This window comes from Empidonax traillii, unplaced genomic scaffold, assembly GCF_003031625.1.
Source record: "Empidonax traillii isolate 1590-97213 ecotype Southwest subspecies unplaced genomic scaffold, ASM303162v1 scaffold542:size423868, whole genome shotgun sequence".
NCBI classification, from domain to species: domain Eukaryota; kingdom Metazoa; phylum Chordata; class Aves; order Passeriformes; family Tyrannidae; genus Empidonax; species Empidonax traillii.
In genome coordinates this window covers 99,015-119,951 of record NW_020955735.1, presented here as the reverse complement: position 1 = coordinate 119,951, position 20,937 = coordinate 99,015, and the positions used below count along the sequence as shown (strand labels likewise).

The window sequence follows — 20,937 nt, the reverse complement described above, 5'->3', positions numbered from 1 at the left end:
CATGTTTATGCATGTGGGTTTTAAAATCACCTAGGATCCTGCTGAGCCTTGTGTCAATGTCTACACACACATTTTCCCTGATTTTTAAATGAACTACAATATTCATCTCTTTTTTCATAATATTTGGCTTTTACATGGCTGAAGATTACTGTGTCTTTGCTTATGTGATGTTATGTGGCATAACTCCACAGTGGCTGTCGCAATAGAGGTGACTGGAATCAAGTAAGAACCTGTCCCTTTATTTGAACAAACATCACCATTTAATTACGTTTTAATCTAAAATAAGTATCTGTTAAAAACAATTCATTAAATTCTTATATAAATGTAGAAAATTGATGTAACATGGTTTTAGAAAACTTTCCTTAGTCTTTGCTAGAAATATTTACAAACAATTTTCAATGTCATTTTCTTAAAGGAGAGAGGACAAAGGAGAAGAGAAAAGAACGGAAAGAAAGGGCTCTGTCCTTGTGCATGCAGTTGTCAGGGCAAACCTGGAAGAGGTCCTGGGCACACATACACATATGCTTGACACATGTTTGTGAAGACAGACAAGAGGTCTTATTTTTCCTTTCAGTAAGCAATAAAAAAAATTTTCAAAGTGCAAGAATTGATTTGAAGTGTAATTATTATCTGAGTTCCTCTAAATTTCGTCAGTCTGAATCACTCACCTTTGTCACGTGATGCTTTTCATGTTGTATGGGAATCTTAAACATTTGGCACCAGTATGTTGTATCCTTGTCTGGTACAGGCACCTGTCTTAATAAAAAGGGCAAGAACACAATATTATCATAGAATCACAGAATGGTTTGGCTTGGAAGGGAGCTTAGAGAACATCCATCCTGCCCTATGTCAATCCCCTCACTGTGGGCAGGAACACCTTGCACTGGACCCTGTTGGTCAAAGCCCCATCCAGCCCGACCTTGAATACTTGCAGGGATGAGACATGCACAGCTTCTCTAAGCAACCTGTTACACTGCCTCATCAACTTCATGGTGAAGAATTCCATCCTTACATTTAATCTATATATAGAAGTCACACTACCTGTTGTGTTAAGCCCAAAGCTTTGGCTACCACTTTATTCCCATCTCCACATAAACCCAAAACATGGAGTAACTTACGTCTTTGTTTGTCAAATCAAAGTATGGCAGAGAGGCAGATAAGACTTCTTCTTTCTCAGGATTTAGCAAACGTAGGCTCTTTGTGCCACGATTAGATCCATGGTAATTTTGACCCGCTTCTCCCATGTCTTGGTGGTGATAAGCCCAAATTACCCGCACTGTGCTCTCCTGAAAAAACAAAACAAAACAAAAAGCCCATAAGGAGTATAAGCAACATCTTCCTTACATAGTTCACATAATTCCTACAATTGCCATGACACAGATGTAGCTGTATTTGAACAATGACAGTGTATACCAGAGCAGCAGCCATCTATTTATACAATTTTGCCTTTAAAATTAATAATGTATAGGGTTCACTGGAGATACACAGAAGTTAAGTCTTTCTCTGACAGATTACTACCCTAATGTTGTGAATTGAAATCGCATCTGCAAATGGCAGAAGAGACTCTAAAAGAGGTATCCAACTAAATGCATGGTATTTTTCTAGAGATGTTACTTATTTGGCTAGCAACGAGGTTCCCCACCAAATTTTTTCCAGGCTCAGACCTGTGAAGATGCGAATACCTTCAGTGACATGCTGTCCTTATATACTAGGGAAGATAGACATTCAATTACAGGACAGATTTACATCTTAAAAATCAATCTACAGCCACTGCACAGATTAGTTCTCTGTAAACTATTCTCAGGTTGCAGTAATCACCCTTGAGTCAAAGTGCTCTAATAAATCCTGAAGTGTCCCAGAATGTTAAATTACGCTCAGAATTTGGAGCAGGTGTGAAAAACAGAGATCCATTGACTGCCTGGAAAACTGGTGGTTTATACAGCTGTGGTTTGCTTCCTTTGCTTCCTGCATCTCTCAGCCTCTCATGTTGCTATTATTGCATACGTTATGAAAACATAGAAAATGAAAATAGTGTTTTACTCTTACATTACAGTTTCCAAAATAAGTAGTAAATAAACCAAAGCATAGAAAGCCTTGCAAATTTGTCTAACCTATCTGTCATTTCCAATACAGAAGTCATCAATTTCATGTAATTTAAAATTATGCTTAGGAAATAGCACAGCAGTCCCTAGGGCAACACAAGAATTTACCAAGAAAAGTATTTTACCATGCAAAGTTTTACCATAAAATTCTTCAGTTTCTTAATTTTGAAAAAAGAAATAAATAGATATTTTAAATATATCCACTCAATACTTTTAAAAAATCTATTTCTATAATCAACTGCAAGTTAGTGTAATATCTGAAAAGTGTTTCTTAATTTGTCATTTCTTGAATGATTGCAACTGTGGCATGTGGGACTTGATGGCCCAGAGATACCTGTTTCAATTCCCTGTACTCTTGTTAGAAATTAAAGAACATAACATTTTAAAGTAGAAGGACAAAGAAAGATGAAATGAAAATATAAGAGCTTAATAAAACTAGAATAGGTATTTTACTTAGTTAATTTAAGTTGAGCAAACAGATATTTTGGAAAGTGAATTTCTCTAATTCTGTCTTTTTTTACTAAAAAAGAGATTTTAATAACCAGCTTAACTACATATACAATTACTTCATACTATATTATACTACTATTATACTACTATAATAATTACTTCATCTGTATACGTGCAGTCAGAGTCTCTTACCGTTATGCTCTTGTCATTTGTGTCACAAGTGTGCAGATCTCTGCTAAAAGCCAATATTGTATGTGTACTGTTTTCCATGGCATATTCCAGATGGTAATCCTGTTGAGGGTCCTTTTTTAGTACTCTGTTTTCATCTGTAAAATAATCCTGTTATAAAGAAAAGATGACTCATTATTATTAAAATCTAATATTAAAAATGAAACTCTATGTCTAGGACCAAAGCCCCTTGAAACATGTGAAGTTCTGAAGTAACAGTTTTGAAGCATATGATAAGTGTGAGGTGGCACAACTATTTTTTCATACAAAATCTCCAAGAAAGTAAGTCTCATTGATAAGCAGCTTAAAAGAAGTCCTGAGTAACTTTAGCAACACGCTGCCTGTACATAACTGCAGAAATAAAGGTGGTTGGGATGTCATGAACTTCAGGAGAAATTAAAGAGAGAACTAATTTGACTTAATATTTGTAAGTTGCTCTCTCCTTTCACAACTTTTCCTATGTTTTTTATTTCCCCACAAAAAAGAAACTTTGATTGAACATCAACTGTAACCAGAAACCTTATGGCTTAACTAGGATGGAAAGTGCTCAGTTCCTTCAAAAGCTGAGGGGCTGGGATTAGATTGAGGTTTTGGAAGAGGTGAGGGAACTGTTTGTAAGAAAGATGCTCCCCATCAAGGGTTCAGCAAAGGCGTGGTACAATGGAGTAGCAGGGCAGCAACGTCAGGTCATTAACCTCCTCACCCTAAATTCCTGCAGCCCAGCGCAGCTGGGACCCAGCCCTCCCTCTCCTCCTACCCCAGCCACCTGGAAAGGGCTGGCCACTGCCTCAGATGCACCTTCTCTGGTTGCCCTCCTTTTAGTTCTAAGCTGTTTCTGCCTGGGTTGGGGTAGGAAAGAGGGCTTTTAACTAACCAGTATATTTCTCACACCAAACAGGAAGACACCATTAATTGTATGGTGTCCCTTGCAAAGTAATGCAGCACTGGCTGATTCTGGCAGGCATTTACTTTTGTAGCTGCTTGGACCTCTGTTCACTTCTAGAGAGATTTCTAGCTTTCCCCTTTTGTTTAAGTTGAGCTAATAAAGCTGGAAAATCGCAAAACGTTACATCCAAGCATCTTGATACTAACAAAAAATAACTGGAACCCTACTGATTTACTAAGGGATCATTTAGGAACTCTAATCTTAAAGTTAATCCCACCCTAGAAATCTCTGTGTGTGCAAGAGACCACAGAGTCCTTCTTTTCCTATCACCACTTCTAACAAATACAAATGAGTGAGTACATATGTCAAAGAACAGACACATGGAAAAATAATCACCAAAAAGAGCAAAAGAAGGGCCTCAGACGTGAAAGAAAGGGAGCTGATGAGTTGTGTTTGTTCAGAGAAATAATTTTGGATTTGTGCTTTTCCAGATGGAAATAATAGACTTGTTCTGCGATGTTTCTTTGAAGATGGGTAATTAATGGGATCAAAACACTCCACTTTAGCCCTGCATCAGAACTCGGAAAGAGGCAGTGCATGTCTATACACAATACCATTCCGGCTCTGAAAACACTCCTCTGTGGAATCTCTGCTTCTGCTTAAAAATAGTCAGGGCTTGTCTGAACGAGAAATATAACCTTGTGAACATCAGCTTTTATTGAAGTGTGATATCTTTGCTAAAATGTTACCTTAAACTGGAAGAAGGTACTGAGAAAAAGCACCAACCCATTGAAATATTGAGGAATACAAATTCGAGAACAGCTTTTCCTCATGTGAACAAAGTCTTTGCCTGAAACCTGACGAAAGCTGAGACTAGGTGTTCACATTCAAATATTTTGCTGGTGAATTTCACCATTTCTTCACAAGTCCAGAAGACAAAGCTGTAACCAGAAAAAACCCTCCTGTGATATAATCCTGAATTCTATGAGCCTCAGGGGAGAACACAAAAATAACTCAAAGAAGTTGTGTAATTAAGGTATTAGCTCAGATTTGCCTTGATAATGTGACTGTCACTGTAATTATTTCACTTACCTGCATGACAGTCAAAACCAGGTCACATCTCTGGCTCACCATGAGGGGTTCATTTTGTGGCTGCTGGTGAATGCTTTGGGGAAGGTGGTCCCAAAACCCAGGCCACAGGAAAGGACCAGATCCTCCCCATGGGATGAGAGCTGTGTTCGGCACTCACATTGCTGCCTGCCCGGGCACTCGCTGCCCACCCCTGCAGTCCACAATGAACAGAATCTCCCTGATTTCAGTGGCTCACCTGAAATTATTCTGTGGCTAGATGCTAATCTGACAAACTAACAGTAATCTTTCTCACGCGAAAATTTCTGTGAAGTAATTAATTCCTTGTCTCTACGTACTTTCTCTGCCTACTATGTTCAAAGAAGTCTTGAGTATCAGGGTACTGAGAAGCAAATACATGGGAAGCAAATTTATGTAGTGTCTAAGAAGACAGTGTCTGTTTATTCCCCAGTTCTTACAATTCTGCTGTGTGCAGTAGAAACACCCAAGAGGAATCAACTGCAAGTACCCTTGCCAGGAACTATTCAGGAGTCAGCAAACTGCTCCTATTACTATTTTTGCTTCCTTTGTCAAAAATTATCCAGATGTTCATCACAAAAATAAACCCAAATAATGTAACGAAAAAAACCCTAAACAACTCAAGAGTTTAATTGCTCAGTCTCTCATGTGAAAATGGTTTGTTTACCAGCTTTAAAACAAAATAATGCCATATTGCCCAGGAACCATACATATCTCTTTCTGTTCACAGAGATTTTAAGTCAAACTATGCAGACTTCGCTTAAAAAAGCATGCATCATATGTTTAATGAAGATAAAGTTTTCAAATTATAAATCACCTTTACAGAAGTATGAGAATTATTGAAAGAAGAGGGTGAAAAGACTACATTTTTTTAGTATGAATATCTTTGATTATTTAAAGAGTGTTTAAAACAAAGTTTCAGAAGTGTAATTGTTCATACTAAATGATAAAAAGGATGTTTATTTCAGAATTTACTTATGCAAATTGTTTACATATGAAACATTTAAAATTTTTATAGTCCCTTTAATAATATTGCATAAAATGCTGTACTAAACTCTGGAGTAAGTTGTACAATCCATCACATAATTGAGTATCTCCTTCCTCATATTACCTAGAAGTTGAAACAACATATGGAAAATGAAAAATCTTCCTGACAGTATAAGTTATTTTATGTTCCTTTCCAGATGTGAGGCCGATCATGTTATATGTTTTTCAAATCCCATTAGCCTCTCTCCTCCTTAAAAAAAAATGTCTTGTGACATATATGGTTTCTGATTTCTGCTTCACAAACAGTTAGGGAGAGTAATTTCTTAAGGATGTGAAAAGGAGCTGGTTTCTCCTTCAAGAATGCAAGCACAGCTGCAGAGGGAAGGCTGACCCCAAAAGCCCTACCAGCTGTCATCACGAACTGAAACAGGTGTTTATGGAACTACCTCCCCAGATCTTTACAATGTACAAGATTGTTTTGTTTATGATATCCATTTCCCGTACTAAATTATATATATCTCCTTTCAACCTCAGGGAGCATAAAATAATTCTCAGACTGTGGCCCCATCCAACAATAGCCCTGTGGGCTTGGCTTGCGAGAAACTCTGCCACCCCAGATTATGCCTGCTGCCCTTCTCTAACTGGGAGATCGCTGCTGTTTTATCGGAAATTTAATACCTAGAAGTTAAAAAAGTGACAAGTCAGGAATGGGAAATGACAGAAAAACAAGCTGTGTTGCAACTCATCCCCACTGATGTTCTGCAGCCAACCCATGGAGTTTTGAACGTCTCCAAGTTACCAAACTGATGTCTATGACCAGGACCACTGACAAGTTTGACAAAAGGAAGCTGGAACAAAGATGAAAGCTGGTGCAGGAGAGGATCTTGGTATAAATAGGGTGAATAGGTTACTGCAGTACAGAAAAGAACGAAACAGTTGTTTGAAATAAACACCAAGCTATGCCTTTCTGGGTTTCCAAAAAAATAACTGTGGTTAACATTTCTCTTTTTCATTGTTGTATTCAATTTAAATGGAATTCTGCTGCTCAAGGTTCCAGTACACACTAGATATTACCACCAAAAAGAAACTGCTTTTACACCGTATTTGGCAAGAAGCAAACAGAACATGAGTTTACCAATAAGCAAACCGAACTTTTTTGCAATCTCAAATAAATTTCAGCTTGAGTTTCAGGCAATGATCTTATTATGCTCTTCTGTTAGGGAAAAGCAGAGCCCACACACAGAAACCTGACACAAAGCAGGAGCCTGAAAACATCATTGCTTAGTGCAAGAACACCTTGAGAGCATTCCAGTTGACTGAGCCGATGTTGGGATTAGACACAAATGAAAAAATAGCCATAGAAAAGGGAGAGCAACAGCAATCAAGCAGTTGCAGTAAGTTCCTAAAGTAGCTGGGATAAGTAAGTTCAGACTAGCAAAGAAGTGATTCAGTCCTTGCTAGGAAGCCTGGATCTTGCTCATGTGGGCAGTTCTGAGAAGCTGCACATAATTCCTGGTACAGCTCCAATTAAACTAGCTGAAATACACTAGAGTAAATGTGGATTGTTTACTTCCTGTGCACTACTAACTTTGATAAGGACTGAAAATTTTTACCTCTAACAAATAATTGTAGGTGTGTCTGTATTTCAAATTCAGACATACACATATACACAGCGACACACATTTTCCACTTGTGCATTTACAGAAACAGATAATGCCCATGTATGTGCATGTGTATGTACATGCATTTTCTTTATAAAAAGAGGTCTTATATTTTTTACACATTAAACACAATCATTTATTTAAAAATATGCCTTTCTTCTTTCAAACTGTGTCACTTGAATACACTTCAGGGTATTTCTTATATCGAGTTAAGTGCTGCCTAGGGTGGCTTCCTGGTAGCCTACAGCTGGCAGTGACACCCCTTTTTTATGTGACATTCCTGAGAGATAAAAAATTGTCACTTATGCTGCACACAAATGAAAACATTGGAGTGTGAAGACCTGTCTAACTTACCACATGAAGATGTAAAGAAGCACGAGCAGTCAGAGGTTGAAACACAACATCGCATATTGGCATGGATAATTTGACTTTGCAGTGGAGTCCCAAGGGCCTATCCTAGTCTTCACATCGAGAATGTTAGTTGAAGAGTTTATATTCCAGTTATATCAGAAGATACTAAACTAGATTAAAGGCTATCCTAACACAATTAGACTAGACAAAACATGTATCAAAGTGTTTTGAGGGAAAGAAAATCAGTAAGTAGGAGATACTGCATGATACAATCTCACAACTGCGCTTTATCACAAGGAACATTCCTTACACAGGAGCCACATTTAACCAATACAAGTTTTCTTGGTTTAATTACTTTAATTACTTCAATTATGAGGAAGATTAAAAACACTTAGGGGATTTTCAAGCACAACTGTTAGTGATACTTGTTCCCAAAATTTCTGTATGTGCCTTAGAAAATCTCCCCTCTTCCCTCTCCTACTTTGGTGATCCTTGTTTATATTAGGAATCAAATCCTTCTCCAATATTTTAAGCCTTTACATCACTCATGGTGGCCACAATTCCACATTTTTGGGGAGTTGTAGGAAAATTTCATTTTCTTGGTGTTTCCAAAATCCAAAAGAGAAGAAAAAAAAAGATAAAAGAAAAAAAAACCAACAACAAAACAAAACCAAACCACACACGGACACACAAAATAACACTTTTAAAAAAGTCCCCCCAAAGGCTGCAAACAGCTTCAGAATTCTTCCCATCTTTTGTTCACCAACTGTTTCTTCCTTGTCTTAACTATTGGACCTCTGAAAGCAAACTACAAAGCACCCAGCCAGTGGAGATGTACACTGGAGTGTCTCTTTATGCCCCACATTGAAGCCAAGAGAGAGACATTAGTCATCTGAAGATTTTGCCCCAATGCCCAAAGGCATGAAATACCTCCAACAAAACACCGACTGAGATATGTCAGTGTGGCACTTGCTTTGCATCTCTTGGTGCCTTTCAAGTTGTTTTCTAAACACTTCTTTTGTTGCTGTTGGCATGAGTGCACTTAAAAGCAGCATATCGTTAAGTACTGAAAATGCTCACTGTTTTCTGTCCTTTAAAATCTCTTCCAAGTGCTTCCCTGTGAGCAATTAAGCTAACTCTATGGGATACATTTGATAACAGATATTCTTTAGTTTGGGTGACAGTTAACAAGCAAGGCTCTAATGAATAATAAAGTACTTTTTAGTGACACACAGTCCCTATTCACCCTGAGTAGGGACTATTTTTGTGCAAGTTCAACAGAAGATTCGAACAATGCAACTCTCTTGTATAACTTGCACAAAATAGGCATTCATCAAGGAGGATTACTTTCCCCAAAATGGGGTTCTCAGCAGCTACGTGCTGTGGGTGGGGATGCACAATTCCAGACAGGGGTGGAGACCAAGGGAAAAGCATGGGTCTGCCTGAAAATGCATGCTGTGTCAATTCAGAAGCACAAAGAGATGCATTAAGAAAAAAAAAAAAAAAGAAAAAAAGAGAAAGAAATAAAAGGAAAAAAAAGATGAAAGAAAACTAGATGCAAAAGCTAAGGCTGCCCCAAGAACTTGTAACTTGTACAAAGAGTAACACATGCGGCAAGTGACCATGGCAATATTTCAAGGTAATATTTTGCTAAATATGAACTCTCCTAAGTCCACCTATAGAGACAAAGACAGCTTTCCAATATCAACCCCCATTGGTATCTTCTTGTTCTCAAACACACTCACCCAAACCTTACACAATCTGACACCACAGGGCTCTCAGAAATGTGTGAGAATAATTTGTTCACTGACCTCCTTTTTCCTCTTCTGCTTGGTGGAGGTGCCTCTCTCATGACAATACACTAAGGTTATGCATGTATGCATACATATATCCATGCTATGTCTTCTAAATCCTCCCAAAATATGCTTAGTTTCCCATTTCAAATACCTTCTGAAATGTTATTATAGTAAATATATAATTCTCTGATCATTCAAATGCTCTTTAAAAAACTACTCTGGTGCATCATGAAGGTTTGTTCTTCTTCTCTCATGACATTGTAACACTTTCCATCTTGATATAATTAAAGAAAACTAAACCTCAGATTTCCAAATAATTTTAGCCCTTCCTTATGTCAGGTTCACTTTCAAGTTATATACAGCTCAAACACAGAAAAGCAAACCAAAACAAATAGCTCATTACATTCAAGTTCAGGATACACCTGAAAAATGAGAAAGTAAAACCTAATCTTGGATATCTAAGACTTTGAGACGCTCGTTTTTTTCAAGGCAAACACTACCTACTGATGGTGGGAATAGAATTTACTTGCTCTATGAGGGCAAGGAAGAAATGCCAGAGGCAATGGTGCTTTCTTCTCTGAAAACTATCTGAAAGTTTTCCTCTGCCTCAATACCTAGATGTTACACAAACTAAGGAGTATCTGCTTTTACCCTTACTGACAGCTGTAGTTTAACTACATTTACATGTTTGTTCCCAGAAGAGAACTCTTACCTCCAAGAACACTTTCTATTTTTAAAGAAGGAGAGAGAATTTAAGGGGGGGGAAGAGGTAAATTGACCCAAGAGACTAGCAATTTCAATGCCCACTTGAAAGGCTATAAAGGTGTTTCAGAACGTCATCTGAATGTCAGGCCACTAACAAGCATCTCAAAACTTTCAAAGAAACCAAAAAATGACCCTTCTAAGAGTTTAGACCACGATGCACATTTTCCAGCTGATGGTCATGGAATAAAAACATATTTCTAAAACCAAAAAGAAAAGTAAGTTCATTCATTATAGGGTGTACATATTTCATGAAGTGCAGCTAGGCATAAAACCACATACTTTCAAGGGTGCTATCTATGAAAAAATCTTTTTCAGTAGTAAATAATGTAAATTATGATGACACACAATTAACATAGAATATATTTTTAAAATATCAACTGTATTTGTGTGTCCACTAAAGGGAAGAATTGGATATTATTGAAATATCATCCTAGAACAAGTTATTTGTTTTATAGCAATCCCTGCTGCCTGACCAGAAAAAGCCTGTGGACAAATTTAGGGGGACCATGTTGGGGCCATCTTTGTTTCTGGTTTTTCCTTGTTGATGCAAGTATGGAAATATACGGAAATATTTTAACTGAGCAACTTTGTAAAAAACCTCAGTCCAGTTTAAAAGGAAACTGTGCTGGCTGGAACTGAAGAAGAAATGGGGATGGAGAAGGCCTTATGTTGCAAGCAAGCATAACAGGAGTATTTCACAAAAAAAATACTTGAGTTGCACTCAAAAGTGCAGCAAAATAACTCATAGCATTTAGCATAGCAGTTTATGTGCTAAATTAGTGCTTCAGGAAAAATATCAGTAGTTTTGTACCAGCAGGCACTACAGTCCTTTTCTATTTGTCATGGAATGTCAGTGAATAAAATCTGTGGAAGAACAGAGTTTGTATGGGGCCATTCCTAAAGAATGACAAAAACCTGTGAAGGGCGGTGGAAAGAGCCATGAAAGTGCTTTGAGTGCTGGGGAAAATGTCCTGTGATGCTAAAGAGCTCAATCTATTTATTTTATGAAAAAAAAAAAAAATTGAGCTGTGACTTGATTGTCTTGATTGGAGCATATAAATAACTTTATGGAGGTGGGATGCAGGGAGAGTATATTTTTTAATATAGCAGAGAAAATACACAGCTGAAACCTCAACTCAGACAAACTAATACTGGAAATCAGGAACAACACAGACTCATCGTTGCCACAAACTATCAGTGGAAGTGATGCATCCTCTGCCATTGGGTGTGTTTACTCTAGTTTTGAATGTCTTTCTAAAAGGCTTGCTTTACTCTAACTGGATCTGTGAACTAACCAAGCAAGAAGTTTGGATTTCTTTTAATTGTTAATAGGTGTATCTTCTGAAGTGTAAGGCTACAGAGAGCCTTACATTCTGTGAGCGAAGAGCTCACTGTTCAATGAGCAGAATAGCTTTTATTTTTATTACTATTAGTGTTTTATTTAGGCTCAGGTTTTCAGAAAAATTATCTTCATTCTGAAATGTGGAGGAAACAATATTCTGAAAATCACTGATCTGAACTTAGAGAAGACAAACATTTGCCTAGACTTCATATTGCAAACTAAGAGGGGAAAAAAAGATAAAGGCTCCCTTTTTCTGGAAAAGTATAGATTTCATAAAATCTTGACAAATAGTACGGAAAGCATATTATGCATTTAGCTTTCTTAAGGTAAAATGCTAATACAAATCCATAATCTTAAAATAAAAGCTCCTAAAATTTAAGCAGCAGCTTCAAAGATCAAAAAGCTCTAACACAATGAAGTAAAGACAGACAACTTCTCCAAGACCATACTCTAACAACTGAGTTCTAACAATTCTGTGCTTAAATTGCCTCTAAAGTTTTTTATTTAAGCATCTAGGGGTGACAACATGTCATTCCAGGCCTGATTCCCCTTTCATTCACCCATGGGATGAGCTATGCCTGCTCCCTCGGCTTCAGAGCATCTCCTCCAGGCTGTTTCTCAGGTTGGTGAGAGGGGATCAAAGGTGTGGGTCCCTTCCTCTCTCACGGCTCCTACCCCACCAGCCACCAGTGCCTTTTGGAAAGGATGATTCATTGGAAGCACCAGAAGAGCCTCTGTTTCACAGTCCTACTCCCAAAGTGAGCCCTGACAACATCTAGACTACTACAGAAACATACCAAGCAAATTATGCCAATACAGCTGGGCCCCTCTGAGGTTGCTTTACCAGCCCGAGGACATGTATCAGGAGTCCCTGCGGTTACTCTGCAAGTTCCTTTCGACGTCTGTGTCAAAACACCTCCAGGTGAGGAGAGGAGGAACAGCAGAGAGCATCAGAGGCTGTACCCTAGCAGACAGGGACGTCAGCAGGCTTGGAAGATGGTGGGATCCTGCTCTCATGCCAGTACGATTAGAAAGGTGAAGCTCAGGCGGCATCAGGACGGCCAAGCTCCGTCAGTTGTTGGCAGGATGAGGGGAAAGGTGGCGCACCTCCTTTGGGAGAGACTGCCATGCCTCCCCTCTCCTCCGCGGGTCTAGGCTTAGGGACAGGCAGGGAGAGCGCCCAAGGGGGGAGAAAAGCGTTGTTGCATTTTCTGGATAAAAAGGAAAGAAACTTGACACCTTTAAACAAAAACAGTGTAGAAGTTTAGAGGGAAGGTTGGCTAGGAGAGGATCGAAAAGGAGTATCTCCTCCAGGGGAAATATACTCTGAAAAAGAGGGGTGACCAAAAGGCTTCAGGGAAGAAGTAAAGAGGTACGAAGGTGAGAGGCAAGGAAGCTGAGAAAGCAAAGAGGGGCAGGGAAAGAGGGGCATCCCGAGAGAGAAGCAGCGGAGGGGAAGGTGGGCGAACAAAGAGAACCCAGCAAGCGGGGTGGGAGCGGGGTTCCGGCAGCGCTGGCCCCGGTCCGGCGGTCGAGATAAAGGAGCGGGGCCTTACCTGCAGGTAGGGCTGGCCCCTCTCCACGCCCCCCACCACGATGTCGGCTGAGGCCATGCTGCCGCTGGCCGAGAGCCCGAAGCCCACGTAGCCGCGGGTGCGCACCTCCAGACGGAAGGCGAGGGCGCTGCCGCGGCGGCCCCAGCGGAGGCGGTAGGCGCCCGCGCCGTCCAGCACCGCGCTGTGCGGGTAGCTCCGCAGCGACGGCCCGGCTCCGGCACCGGCACCAGCACAGGCACACAGCAGCCCGCACAGCACCAGCGCCCAGGGGCGCAGCCGCCGCATCCTTTCACAGCGCACCAGCGGCCTCTGCGTGTGTCCGGGCCGGCGTGGTCGGTGTGCGGTGTGCGGGGCGTCTGTGTGCGGGGTGTGTGTGTGCGTGTGTGTGTGTGAGAGCTCAGAGAAGGGGCCGGGTGCCCCGGTCACTCCGCCCCCGCTGCGGGCGGCACCGCGCCGGCCCCGTCGGGGCAGCGCGCCCCCGGCAGCTGTTTTGTTCGCTCCCCGCCCCGACCCGGAGCTGCGGCCGCTCCCGGCTGTCCCGCGTCCCCGTCGGGGACGAACCGGACCCCGCCGAGCCCGGAGCACCTGCCGTGCGCTCGCCGCGGGGGCTTCCCGGGAAGATGCTCGGAGTCGGCGTTAGCCAGAGAAAATCCTTCTCCTGACCGGGGAAACGGAGTGAAGGCGGCGGACGGGAGACTCCCGCCGGTTCCCCGGCAGCTCTAACTCTGGTGGAAGAATTCTGAGGGAGGAAGCCAGGAGGAAAACGGGCGCTTCCCCTCTCTCGGCCGCTTCTTCACTCAGTGCGAGCGCAGAGTGCGGCAGACGGATAGAGCAACGCAGGAGATCCCCCGTCGGGAGAGTTCTTTTTGCTTCATGAGTGGAAAAAGAGGGCCCACCGAGCGATTTGCACTGAGACGGCTACAAAAGCACAGCTTAAAACCTCAGTCGTGTCCCTTGACACCCCCGCAACCGTCCCCGGTGCCACCAACACCCGGCCGGCCCGGCCACGCGGTCCCCGACACACCCGTGGAGGACGCTGCCCCTCCTTCCCTCGGCACACCACCACTGCCGTTGCCGGGGGAGAGCAACGAACGGAAAGATGGGTTTGGAGGAATGTTCCCAGCCCTCTGCAAATCTGGGTGGAAACAAAAACATATCATAGCACCCAAAATGGGAAATTCAGAGTCCACAAGAAGTCGTATTGGCCCTTGAAAGCCCCAAGCAATACGAAATCAATTTCGAAAGAAAATTACAGTCTTGGAATTGTGTTTTCTTCACATTTAAGTGAAAAAGAAAGAGTCTGGTACTCAGCAAAAATTAAACATTAATTCTATAAAAGCCAATTAAACTAGTACATAAGGAGAATTAGTAATGCTTCTTTTTTTGGCTTTTGCATGAAAATATTTCACAAAATCACTCTAGCTTCCAGAATATCACCACCTACTGTCATGTGAGGGATACATCAAATGACAAAACATCTTCTAGAAGAGCAAGTGACTACAGAAGGATAAGCACCGAAACTTACTTTTACCTAAAGCATCATAAGAAATATGAGAAAACAATAATTAGACACTGGTGAAATGAAAACAATCTTTAAAGGAAATATATTATTTTGATCTGTCTTCCAATTATAGCAAGAACTTCAAATGTACAACCTCAGATGAATGACAAAACAGAAAATGGTGAGATTTTCATAGAATCATAGAATCAAGCAGGTTGGGAAAAACCTCTGAGATCATCAAGTCCAACCTTGATCCAACACTGTCATGGTCACTAGACTATGGCACTAAGTGCCACATCCAGTCTCATTTTAGAAACCTCCAGAGATGGTGAATCTACCACCTCCCTAATCAGTCCATTCCAGTGCCTGATTACTCTCTCTGTAAAAAATTTCTTCTTAATATCCAACCTAAACTTCACCCAGCAGAGCTTAAGATAGGTGGGCACTGTAGAAGCTGTCACAGGTAAAAGCTACACACAGCATATAGGAAAGCCTGCCCTCTGCCCCCTGCACCTCTGCCCGACTCCCTGTTCCCCTTACTGCAAACAGGCTCAGAAAGAAAACTCCAATGAACTCACACTTGAGGTTGGCTGGGATCATTCCAGTCATTCAGCCAAAAGGCAAAGCATCAGGATCATCTAGTGACTTCGATAAACTGCAGTATCTCAGAGAAGATGAGCCAGGAGTTTGTTATAGTGGGCCTGGTAAAAGAGGTAACACTCACGTCAAACAGCCATGCTATTTCTAGTGAGCTGCAGTGGCTTTGGAGTGTGAACAGTTCCCGCACAGTCCAGCATACAAGTGTCCTGTGCCAGCTCAGCCTGTGGCCAGGGCCACGCTATTCTGCAGCTCTGGAATTAACCTCAGATTGCACGTGAGCTTTACTTTTCCTTTGCTGAGAAAAATGGCACTTTGGAGGCTGAGTGTTGGAATGGAAACAATACCTGAGTTCCTGTAGTCTCCTGTGGGATTGAATGATCTGATATCTGCATGGCTCAGGAGTCTGCTGCTTATCAGCAGCTCTGAAGCCTGTACTTCCCAAACCATCGTGACTTTTTACCAAAACCTGGGGGTGCTGGTAACCTGTCTTCCAGCAATATACTACACTCAGCAGTACTGCTCACCCCATTGTGCTGGCAATGTTTAGACTAGTGGAAGTGCAGAAATAGCAGTCCTATTGCCTTCCAACTTTTAGCAGATATTTTTCTGTTAAAATAAACTAGCCAAACAGTTCCACAGAGTTGCAAATTTGATCTACAAATACTATGACAAAAACAACCTTTCTCAACTTGCTGCTATTTATAATCCCAAGAACAATACTCATGTAATAAAACTTTCCAAGTAGAGTTAGAAGAGGCTCACTGTGGGCAGGGCAGTACAATGTGCAAAACTCATATTAAGAGACTTTGGCGACTTCACCAGAATTTTTTTGCATCATAAGTAGACCAAACATATGAAGAAAACACAGTCTAAATCTAATCCTTGGCCTAGAAGTAATGCTATTGGCAGGAGCATGGGGCAGCAGCAGATTACCACCTTCTCTGAGCTGAACTCAATTTCACCACTTCTCAAGGAATGCAGTCACTGAATCAAGCACAGAGAGATTCAGCAAGTGGGTTTTTTTTTAAATCTTGTAATACCATTTCTTAATATCAGCTTGCCCAATGTTCCCTCACACCGTTGCACAACAAGGTTCATAGTCAATTAACTATGAAGATTTAACCTGATCATAGGTTGTGACCTATCACCTATTTTGCCTGTGCTGGTGTGTTCTGGCATTGAAGTGTTCTTTTTAAAAAGCAACCCATCAAGAGCTGTGTGCCCTCTCTGTTTTCTGGCAGCAGCATTTCTCAGAAATATAAAAAGGTTTGGTTTCAGCCTGTTTCTAATATATCCTGTGCTCTGTTGCATGCTTTGTGTTAGTTGTCTGCTAGCTCTTTTCCATTTTAGCATACATGCAGGAAATCCATGAATGTTGCACATTGATTATACATTACCAATTAATGTGAAGTCTTTTATTAACTTTTTATAAAGTAGCTAGCCAATAGTGACACCATCTTGCTAACAGAGTGCAACAAAAATTCTGTTCTCACCTATGAAAATGAAAATAAATACCTTTTATTTACCCTTTTAATTTAATGATTTCTGTCTTCCATTGGAATGACCTCGATGAATCCAGATTTTGACGTCAGTGCAATGCAAAACTGTTAGAGAAGCAGCTTGCAGATACAGCTGGAAGCTTTCTACAGTGGAATCATATCTATGCAGAATAAAAACAGCTTCACTGACAATCCCAGTTTTGTTCAGTGTAGATGGGGGACTGAGAGACGGACAGCTTTTGGGTTGAACTTGATGTTTTCTCTGAAATCAGGTGACCTACCTGGTGGATGAGGGGAAGGTTGTGGATGTGGTCTATCTGGACTTCAGCAAAGCCTTTAACACTGTCTCCCACAGCATAGTCTTGGAAAAGCTGGCAGCCCATGGCTTGGACAGGGGCACTCTGTGCTGGGTCAGGAATTGGCTGGATGGCTGGGCACAGAGAGTGCTGGTGAACGAGGCTGCATCCAGCTGGCGGCCGGTCACCAGTGGTGTTCCCCAGGGATCAGTGCTGGGCCCAGTCCTTTTTAACATCTTTATTGATTATTTAGATGAGGGGATTGAGTCCATCATTAGCAAATTTGCAGACGACACCAAGTTGGGAGGGAGTGTCGACCTGCCGGAAGGCAGGAGGGCTCTGCAGAGGGACCTGGATAGGCTGGAGAGTTGGGCTGATTCCAGTGGGATGAAGTTCAGTAAGGCCAAGTGCCGGGTCCTGCACTTTGGCCACAACAACCCCCTGCAGCACTACAGGCTGGGCACAGAGTGGCTGGAGAGCAGCCAGGCAGAAAGGGACCTGGGAGTTTGGATTGACAGGAAGCTGAACATGAGCCAGCAGTGGGCACAGGTGGCCAAGAAGGCCAATGGCATCCTGGCCTGGATCAGGAAGAGTGTGGCCAGCAGGACCAGGGAAGTGATTCTTCCCCTGTACTCAGTGCTGGTGAGGCCACACCTTGAGTATTGTGTTTAGTTCTCAGTTCAGGGTCCCTCAGTTCAGGAAGGTTTATTGAGGTGCTGGAGCAGGTCCAGAGAAGAGCAACAAGGCTGGTGAAGGGACTTAAGCACATGTCCTATGAGGAGAGGCTGAGGGAGCTGGATTGGTTTAGCCTGGAGAAGAGAAGGCTCATCACTCTCCACAACTACCTGATAGGAGGTTGTAACCAGGAGAGTTTGGTCTCTTTTCTCAAGCAGCTATCAGTAAGACAAGAGGGCACGGTCTCAAACTCTGCCAGGGGAGGTTTGGATTAGATGTTAGGAAGAAATTCTTTACAGAGAGGGTAATCAGGCATTGGAATGGGCTGCCCAGGGAGGTGGTGGATTCTCCATCCCTGGAGATATTTAAGAAGAGACTGGATGTGGCACTCAGTGCCATAGTCTAGTAACTGTGGAGGTAGTGGATCAAGGGTTGGACTTGATGATCTCAGAGGTCCTTTCTAACCCATCTGATTCTATGATTCTATGAGTCATGAAAAGAATCACAAGTGATGAGCCAGCAGGACAGGATCCTAGGGAAGATTTCTACCATCACTGGTAAGAGGAACTGGAAAACTCTTCTGTCTTCATCTGAGTCCAAAATTGCTTCAAGAAGAGGAAGGTGGAAACATTCCAACTGTGCCTCCATCTGCACCAAACATGTCCTCCGGCATACACAATAATCTGGCTGTTCTTAAACATTTGTTTAAAATATTTATCTTAGAAAAAAAAGCCTTCAAATTTGGAACAACATTTTTTTCTTAACCTACTCAATTAAGGTGAGAGAACAAACCACCATGCTTATTTTATTAATGTTTATTGAAGCTGCACTTGGGAGAATAGAAATATAGCCATGTAAATGTATCAGAAGTTGTGTATTGGTCTTTAAAGTTTTATTCCTCTCCTATTCTTCTCTGCAACCTCCCCCCCAACTTTCCCAAATACTTGAAAATTATTTTTACATTGTAAAGTGGAAAATGCCTACAATTTGATTGATCACTGTAAACAGAGTACCTGTATGAAGACTTGTAAAAGTCTTTAATTCTCTTTCTTTCTATACATTTTTTGTCTTTTTGAATTTTTCTTTTCTGTTGCTGGAGGTAGTAGAGAATAAGACACAGTTGGTTTTGCTTTCAGATAGGCATACTAAGGAGATGCAAATCCTTTTTATGAAGTAATATATGTTAATCAATGGAGCTGGAAGCAAAGTTTGAGAACAGTGAGCACAGAGGTGAACCATTCTGTTCTTGAAGAAGACTGACTTTGGCTCCAGTGAGGATAGTTTTGGAGCCCTGCTGTGCTACCTACAACCTACATTTTAAATGTTCTGTTAATCTCAAACTAGTATAAATAAAGACTAGTATGCTTTCAGCTATTTTTATGATGAGTTTGGACTCATGTTGGTTGATATTTTAAATTACTTGCTTGAGGACATAAAAATAAAATCTATGCTAGAAAAAAAAATAATTCCCAGCCCTGTGCTTGGAGCAGCAGCAGAATGATTCAGCTTTGTTTTCCTCATCAGCAGGCTGGTTTCTGCAGACACTGCCAAACTTCCAAATACCTTGACTCGAGTTCATAAAAACTTCTTACTTCTCTTGGGAGAGAAAATTGGAAGGCAAGAGTTTTATTAGACCAGTTGGAAAAGCCAATCGGCTTTAGAGCAAAGAGTTTCTCGTTTCTCTTGGTTGTGGTTGTTGTCTTTTCCCCTCTTTTACGAGTACCTCTGCAGAAGGAGGCACTTAGCCGAGGTCAACCATGCAGTGTAATGCTGGGAGGTGATTCACAGCAAGCCCCACAAGGGGTTACCTCAGCAATGGCATTTTTACACAGTCATCTCTCCTCAGGTGTGGGGAAGAATTCATTCCCTTTCATTTGAATTTAACCTAATCTCAGGTTTTTTACTTTTCCCTGAGTGTATTTGTTCTTCTGCTGATGTTCTCTGAAGAGAAATAGCTTTTAACACATGTAGTCATGTAGGATGAGTGTTATTTTTAAATGGTTATTTATGCTTCATATATATGCTTACTAAGTTAGTACACACATAATCACAGTTCTACCTGTCTGTCCATCTATCACACAAAATGTACACAGTTCAAATGCTTTTCAGCATTAGATACACATATATAGACATATAATATTTAAATAATAGGAAGAAATTATTTACTGTGAGGGTGCTAAAGCACCGGAACAGGTTTCTCAGACAACGGATGGGTGCCCCCTCCCTGGAAGTGTTCAAGACCTGGTTGGACGGGGCCCTAAACAACCTGGTTTAGTGGAAAGTGTCCCTGCCCTTGATGAGGGGCTTGAAACTAGATGATCTCTAAGGTCTTTTCCTGCCCAAACCATTCTATTATTCTGTGATTTTTTCTGTTTGCTCCCCAGTTTCTATCAGCTCCTGGGAGCAGCCTCAATAAGGTAGCACCAGGAAGGAAAGTGCATCTCTGATTTCTGAGAACTCGTTACCATTTCTAAACCTGGGTGTATCCCACAGTACTAAAACCTGCCATATTTAGTTTATGTACAGGGGTTATGGTTGTAACGTGTAAGCCTCAGCAAATGAGAAAATTATTATATAGAATGAGTATGAAGCAGCATGTAGTTTGGAGAGAACTCTCAAACTCAAATGCACAAAAACCATAGATGAAAAATCGAATTTAGAGTTGTATAAAGTGACTTTTTCAAAACAAATGAGGATCTGAGGTTTTTGGCTTCAGAGTGTCTATGGTATATCTCTAAATTGATTTCTCATAGTCTCATTAACCATGTAATCTCAAAGATTTTAGTGATTACAAAAAACACCCGGCTGGATTAAGCACTGTAAAATAATTCCTCTTCCAGTATTTCTTCATCTAAAAAAGTACCTCCTATATTCTTCCTCTCATATAGCCAGATGAGTCCATTTATTTAGAGCAGAGGCAGAGAGCAGGAAGCCAGCCAACCCTGGAAGAACTCTGGTGCCAGGTGGACTTTCACCATAATAACGCCATTGAAAAAATGGAGTCAAAATGCTTCTCTCTGCTGTGTCTTGGCAATTTAAAACATGAGTGGAAATCTGGAAAGTAAATTTAACTGATTTTTTTTACTGGTTATAACAAGCTTGTAGAGAGATTACTATAGATTTTATTGGTTAATT

At 41.2% G+C, this 20,937-nt stretch overlaps 1 protein-coding gene across 3 annotated transcripts in view; it reads right to left on the bottom strand.

Moving 5' to 3' along the window:
• The window catches only part of MOXD1 (monooxygenase DBH like 1), a 59,174-nt gene extending 45,126 nt beyond the window's left edge, over positions 1–14,048 (bottom strand). For 2 of the 3 annotated variants that reach the window (XR_003572754.1, XM_027897456.1), the window contains exons 1-4: positions 13,232–13,516; positions 2,745–2,891; positions 1,119–1,286; positions 669–752 (exon numbers count right to left, since the gene is read on the bottom strand). Coding sequence is in view for 2 of the 3 variants with exons in the window: in XM_027897456.1 (XP_027753257.1) it covers positions 669–752; positions 1,119–1,286; positions 2,745–2,891; positions 13,232–13,516 (684 nt within the window). In the remaining variant the exon portion in view is untranslated. Of the gene's footprint in view, positions 1–668; positions 753–1,118; positions 1,287–2,744; positions 2,892–13,231; positions 13,517–13,816 lie in introns of those variants that run through there. The other variant, XM_027897457.1, reaches the window with a different exon arrangement.
• Between the last annotated feature and the right edge of the window lie 6,889 nt (positions 14,049–20,937).